The 7,401-nt window shown below is 36.9% G+C and overlaps 1 protein-coding gene across 15 annotated transcripts in view; it reads left to right on the forward strand.

The window, feature by feature from the left end:
* The window catches only part of SUPT20H (SPT20 homolog, SAGA complex component), a 43,470-nt gene that overhangs the window by 18,097 nt on the left and 17,972 nt on the right, over window positions 1-7,401 (forward strand). For all 15 annotated transcript variants that reach the window (XM_014548319.1, XM_005876973.2, XM_005876967.2 and 12 more), the window contains exons 10-13: window positions 750-889; window positions 2,606-2,759; window positions 2,857-2,913; window positions 5,622-5,693. In XM_014548319.1, the coding sequence (XP_014403805.1) occupies window positions 750-889; window positions 2,606-2,759; window positions 2,857-2,913; window positions 5,622-5,693 (423 nt within the window). The remainder of the gene's footprint in view (window positions 1-749; window positions 890-2,605; window positions 2,760-2,856; window positions 2,914-5,621; window positions 5,694-7,401) is intronic.

A 7,401-nucleotide genomic window follows, 5' to 3' on the forward strand; every position in this document is an offset into this window, starting at 1 on the left:
GTGTGTGTGTGTGTGTGTGTGTGTGTGTGTGTGTGTGTATATATATATATATATATGCCAAGCGACCGGACCAGCGGAATGACCAGAACAACCAGTTGCTATGATGTGCAGTATGGTGGCCAATTGCACCCCCCCCAACTTCCCATGGCCCCTCGCCCCAGCTGGCTCCACCCCCAGTCGGCTCCCCTACCCCAATCGGGGGCATTGCCAGCTGGCCAACCACCCATGACCCCTCCCCTCAGACAGCCTGGCCCCAATGAGCCCCCATCAGGGTGGGCTGGCCGGACCTCACCCGTGCACGAATTTGTGCACTGGGCCTCTAGTTTTTATTATAATGAAATGAAGCTGAGTATATAATTGGGACTATTACTTCCTAGTTATTAAAAATGCTGTGATCCCATCTTGATCACCCTATAAGCTTTGTATAAGAGGATTTTAACTGTTTTGTTCACTACTTTATCCCCCACTCCTAGAACAATGCCTAACACATAGTAGGTGTTCAGTAAATACTTGCTGGATTAAGGAAAAGCATCCTTACAATTTGACCACTTTGTATACTGTACTGATTACTGAATTTCTATTAATAGTTTCATTATGATGTCAAGTTTCTGAAGTTTACCCACTGAATTAGAACTTGAAATATTTTCTGTAACCCTTAGCAGAGTTCAGAGGAATATTTCTAGATTAAGTGATATGTTTGATTTGAAAATCTTAAGTTTGGTACTGACATGTGCTCTTACACATTTCAGGAAGACAAACTTTTGCTTGAGAGCCAACTGATTCTAGCTACAACTGAACCACTATGTCTAGATCCTTCTATAGCTGTAACATGTACCGCAAATAGATTGCTCTATAACAAGCAGAAGATGAACACGCACCCAATGAAACGGTAATTACCTTTGTGGAAAGGTAAACCAAAAGATGCTCCTAAACAAGTAGCTCTAAATTTTGCTATTTCTGGTACCTTATCCCTCTCAAAGTATGTAAGTGCTATGTATTTGTTTTTAAATAGGATTTTTAATTGCTTTGTATTACTTTCTTTGTGTATTATAAGTTTCTTAATAGTTTTGGTTTGTATTGAAGTGATGCATTCTTTGTATTTTTTTTAAATATATTTTTATTGATTATATTTTTTTCAGAGAGGAAGGGAGAGGGGGAGAGAGATAGAAACATCAATGATGAGAGAGAATCATTGATCTGCTGCCTCCTGCACACCTCCCACTGGGGATTGAGCCTGCAACCCAGGCAGTGTGCCCTTACTGGGAATCGAACCACGACCTCCTGGTTCATAATGTCGATGTTCAGCCACTGAACCATGCTGGTGAGGCTGTATTCTTTTGAAGAACAAAATTTCTATAAGTTTAGAGTCTATTCACCAAAAAGATAAAGACATTTATGAACAGAAATAATTACCTTTTTATTACTTCCTAATATCCAGTAACCAGTTTAAATTTTGTTAATATTACTTTTAAAGAAACGATAAAAAATTTATTTTGAGATATAGAAAAATACAGTTTTAGAAGTCAGTTTATAACTAAATGCCTTTTTATAACATGGTAATTTGTCTTTAAATGTTTTATTTCTTCTTAATAAAACTAATGCATATAAATTTGGACTGCAGTTATAATTGGCTCATCATTAAATTCTCTTTACATAATTGTTTGAGTTGCCCATTTTGGATCTTCACCAAGTTTGAAGGAGCTTAAAACACCTATGCATTTTCTAAATCTTTGACTTATTATTGAAATAAGATATGCTGAGGAAATGATATGTCTTTAGAAATAATGAAATAAAGCTATATTGGATCTGTCAGAAGCCCTAAAGAGTCTCCTTGTATTCTTGTCCACATCTCTTCATGCCCAGTGCCATTACCTTGGTCCAGGCCACCATAATCATCATAGCTTCTATAATAAACTCTTTCCTGATTGATTTTCCTGCTTTCACCTCTGATCCCTTCTGGTCTATTTGTTATGTAAGCAAGCCGGAGTAATCTTAAAACATCAAAGCAGATCATGCTACCACTTGTCTAAATTTACCTAAAAGCATTTCATCACTCATACTAAATCTAAACACCTTATCATTGATCTGTAAGGCCTTGTTCTCTGACCTCATCTCCTATGTGGACCCTGATGCACCTATCTTTTCTGCTTTTAAAACAAAATAAGTTTATTTCTACCTCAGCACCTTTTAAAATTCTTTCTACTTTAAATACTAATATCCTAATTGTGTATAGCTGGTTCCTTGTCATTCATGTCTCCCGTCACATTTCATTTCTTCAGTTTTTTCCTTCTCTAATATTGCCTTTCTTGTCTCTTACTGCAATATCCTGTTTTTCTGCTACTGCTTATTGCTATCTGAACTGATTTTACCTGTTTATACCTGAATGTCTCTCTTCCACACTGGACTGTCAGCTCCATGGTTGCAGGAATTTTGTTTGTCTTGTTCATTTTTATTTCACTGGTGCCTAGGACCATGCTTGGCAAGTGGTGGTATTCTACAGATACTTGTGATTTAATTACATATTTAATGCTTACTTATTTAAACCCATATTTATTCTGAATTTCTTTTATTAGCTTAGTTTATTTCAAATCTCTTAATATTTCAGGTGTTTCAAGAGGTATTCCAGGTCCTCTCTGAATCGACAGCAGGATCTGTCTCATTGTCCACCTCCTCAGCTAAAATTACTTGATTTCTTACAAAAAAGAAAGGAAAGAAAAGTAGGTCAGCATTATGACCTCAAAATTTCTAAAGCAGGAAATGTAAGTAATATATTTTTAAAATGAAGCTTATTGTTATGCCAAAAGCCTTGCCTTATTTTGAATTTTCAGAATATTTATACTGTTTTTAATTTTTCAGTGTGTAGATATGTGGAAACGGAGTCCCTGTAATTTGACTGTACCTTCTGAAGTGGATGTAAGTTGATTCATGAATTTCACTTATTTTTATATAAGGTTCCTAAGTTTAATTAATAGTAGCTTATACTTTGGGCAAACAAAGAATCTTACTTTTTTTAAAAAACAAAATAATGAATTGTTCTTTAAATAAGCTGCTCAGTTTTAGAAGGTATATTCTTCTTTTACATTTACTTGTGTAATAAAACTGTAACTCCTTAATATAGGTCTGTGTTTAGAGCAGGAATAATAACCAAAGAATTTTAAATCATGGGAAAAGTTGATACATATTATATAATATGCATAAAATGCCTCTTTTTGTTTTTAATATTTTATCATAATTTTCTAGCAATGCTTCTTCCTCAAACTGGGTAAATTTAAAAATTAACAATATTAGAGCAGTGGCCAAGATGAGGAACCTTGGGTGGTATTCTTTGCTGGTCTATAATATGCATGATCAAAGACAGGAAAGGGATCTTCTGATGTCTCTAGTTATTTTATTTTCCTATTCCTTTCTCCTGCATTTTTTATTATTTACTCAACTTTTTATAATTGGTTAGTTATTTTAACAGATGTTTGCTCTTCTGCATTCTTTCCAAGCTAACACGTGTACTATTCTTATTATCTACTAGAGGCCTGGTGCATGAAATTCGTGCACTTGGGAGATCCCTCAGCCCAGCCTGTGCCCTCTTGCAGTCCGGGAGCCCTCAGGATGTCCGACTCCATGGGGAGCAGGCCTAAACCGGCAGTCAGACATCCTTAGCACTGCCACGGAGGCGGGAGAAGCTCCTGCCACTGCCGCTGCGCTCATCAGCCGTGAGCCCGGCTTCTGGCTGAGCAGTTCTCCCCCTGTGGGAGCACACTGACCACCAGGGGGCAGCTCCTGAGTTGAGCGTCTGTCTCCTGGTGGTCAGTGCACGTCATAGCAACTGGTCAATTTGCATATTAGCCTTTTATTATATAGGATGATTTAAAAAAATATTGTGAAAAGCACAAAGCCAAAATCATTAAAAGTAGACTGTATATGTAACTCAGAGTAAGCCACATTATCTTTTGGTAATTTATGTACTCCTCTAGGAATGCAGCCTGGGAAAGAGATACTTAGTGTAAATACCAAAGGGTGAAATATAGATTTAGAGGGCAGGCTGGATATCTAAAGCAGTGCTTACCAAACTTTAATGTATATACGAATCACCTGGATTGCTTGCAGATTCCAATTTAGCAAGCTTGGGCTCAGGCCTGAAATGCTGCAGTGATGACAAGCTCTTAGGTTGTGTTGTACTGAGGTCCACAAACCACACTTTGAGTAACAAAGCCCTAATACACAGTTTTTCAATCTGGCTTGATTAAATGAAATCGTCCAGGATACCAGTTAAACATATAGATTTCAAGCTTCACTTCATACCTACTTACTGAATCAGATCTTCAGGATAGGGACATGGAAATCCCAATTTTTACCAGTTACCCAGGTGAGTCTAAGTTACTCTTAAGTTCATAGTTAGCCTTAGCCAGTGGTCGGCAAACTGAGGCTCGCGAGCCACATGCAGCTCTTTGGCCCCTTGAGCGTGGCTCTTCCTAAGCCTTAGGAGTACCCTAATTAAGTTAATAACAATGTACCTACCTATATAGTTTAAGTTTAAAAAATTTGGCTCTCAAAAGAAATTTCAGTCATTGTACTGTTGATATTTGGCTCTGTTGACTAATGAGTTTGCCGACCACTGCTGCCGGTTTGACTCAGTGGATAGAGTGTTGGACTAAAGGGTCTTGGGTTTGATTCTGGTCAGGGGCATGTACCTCAGTTGCAGGCTGCTCCCCGGCCTGGGTCCTCTTTAGGGAGTGTGCAGGAGGCAACCAATCGATGTGTTTCTCTCACATCGATATTTCTCTCTGTCTTTCCTTCTCTCTTCCACTCTCTCTAAAAATCAATGGAAAAATATCCTCAGGTGAGGATTAAAAAAAAACACAAACAATGTCATGGTTATCAGAAATATGAGAGCATTTGACTTGCACAGACTAGTAGGAAATATACAATATATATGGCCCAAGTCTTACTAAAAACTGGGAAAGGTTCATATAGATTTGATCAAGTTTAATGTAACTTCCCTAGTTTCCTTCCAGTTTTGTCCCCACTGTTACATGCTAGCTCCTGTTTCATTAAAAATCCAGCCAAAGGGAAAGATCCTGATCCTAATCACCTCTCAGACATTCTGATTTTCCTAAAGGACAAATGTGATACAATTTATGGAATAAAAAGAAGAGGCACTGTCCAAGAAAGCACTGTGTTTATTGTGTTTATTTAATGGCAAATAATTTGATTCTAATTTTGTTTTATTTTAAAAACCAGTTAGTGTAATTCAGGAGTCCTCAAACTACGGCCTGCGGGCCACATGCAAATACAAATATTGTATTTTTTCCCGTTTTGTTTTTTTACTTCAAAATAAGATATGTGCAGTGTGCATAGGAATTTGTTCATAGTTTTTTTTTAAACTATAGTCCGGCCCTCCAACGGTCTGAGGGACAGTGAAGTGGCCCCCTGTTTAAAAAGTTTGAGGACCCCTGGTGTAATTGAATATATCAGGAGAGTTTTAAACTACTTAAGATGGTAGTCAGTGATATTAGTGACTCAAGAATTCTTGTGCTAAAAAGTATATTGTATTGTTACTTAGATTCTTCTCTTTGGTCTTAATACTGATTTCATTATATCTCGTATCTCTTGATTTGATTGCTTAGGTGGAGAAATATGCTAAAGTGGAAAAGTCTATCAAATCTGATGACTCACAACCAACAGTCTGGCCAGCCCATGTAAGTAACCATTATAGTCTTCATTTCTAATGTTCCTAATCTGGAATCTGAATTTTTTAAACAAAGTGTGGCTTCCAGTTTAAAAGGTAATTTTAATGCATAACTGCATTTTTACTTTTGCTTTGGTTGCATATTGATGGTTCTGATTTGTTTTGCTTCAAATTAGTAAGTAGTAAATTATTTTAAGTATGTTTCTTAAGAAAGTATTCTATGTAAGTTTCCCTATTTGTAATAATAACGGGAGAAATGGGCATAATTTATTAAATAAAGTAAATGTGGAAGTGAAATGTCTTCCTATTGCCAAATCTGTTAGTATGTCATTTATGTCTGATTTTTGTTAATTCTGATTGTGTCTACTAGAGAAGGTGTTTGTCTGGAGTCTAGGAAAGAATGGTTTAAAGAGTTTATCTGAGCCAAAGCTAAAGGCCAGATCCAGAAGCAAAATCTCAAAAGATTGAGAAAATACCCTAAAGAATAAGTTTTATAGCTTACTTTATATGTTTTAATCAAAGGGAAAGACAAGAAGGAAGGTAACATGAAAGCCATTGGTGGTAAATTAAGGAAGCAGGAGAAGGTAAAGCAGGGAAATCTCTTGAATTGGATAAAAAGTAAAAGAGTGGTAATTTTTTTTTTTTCACTGGTGGCTGCAGGATAGTTAACATTGAATATAACATGGTTTACAGAGGTATGCAGGTGAAAGATAGGAATGATGGGGTTGTCTTACCCCGGGCCTGGGGTGTTTATCTCTGGAGGTTTGGGGAAGAGATCATTCTGACATTTTAAGTATGTTATCTTAGACGCACAAAAACAATGGATAAGGTAAAAGACTAATTTATCATAAATAGGTGCTAGGACCTGACTTTCATTATAACATAATCAGTTAGGAGTTTTTATGATCAGAACATCCCATGTGGTTACCTTCACTTACTGAGTTTGTCGGGTCTGCCAGGTAGTCCCCCCCTTTTTAAAAACTTTTATTTATTGATTTTTTGTTGTTTTTAGTGAGAGAGGAAGGGGTGGGGAGAGAGAGAGAGAAACATTGATTTGTTGTTCCACTTAATTTATGCACTCATTGGTTGATTCTCACATGTGCCCTGACCTGGGATCCAACTCACAACCTTAGTGTATCAGGAAGATGCTCTAACCAACTGAGATACCTGGCCAGGGCCAGTCTTTAACCATTAAGTATGTTAGCCATAGATTTCTTTATTTTTTACTTTTGTAGATGCTCTTTCTTGAGAAAGTTTCCTTCTATTTCTATTTTCGTAGTGGTTTTTAGAAATCATGAACAGATGTTGAATTTTCTTGTGTGCTTTTCCTGATATCAGCTGATATCTTGAGATTTTTCTTTAAAAAAACACCAAAAATCTTTATTTTTGAGAGTATTATAGATGTCTCCCTTTTTATCTCCCCATTGCCCACCTCCACCCGGTTTCCACCCAACCCCAAGCCTTCATCACATTATTGTGTGTCCATAGGTAAAGCGTATATGCATATAAATTCTTTAGTCAGTCTCTTCCTGGCTCTACTACCCACTTCCCTCTGAGATTTGTCAGTCCGTTCCATGTTTCCATGCATCTGGTTCTATTTTCATTAGATTCCTTGTTCATTTATTTTGATTTTAGATTCAACTGTTGATAGATATGCATTTATTGCGATTTTACTGATTATATTTCCTCCTCCTCCTCCTCCTCCTCCTCTTCCTCCT

The sequence above is a fragment of the Myotis brandtii genome, unplaced genomic scaffold (assembly GCF_000412655.1).
Source record: "Myotis brandtii unplaced genomic scaffold, ASM41265v1 scaffold502, whole genome shotgun sequence".
Taxonomy (NCBI): domain Eukaryota; kingdom Metazoa; phylum Chordata; class Mammalia; order Chiroptera; family Vespertilionidae; genus Myotis; species Myotis brandtii.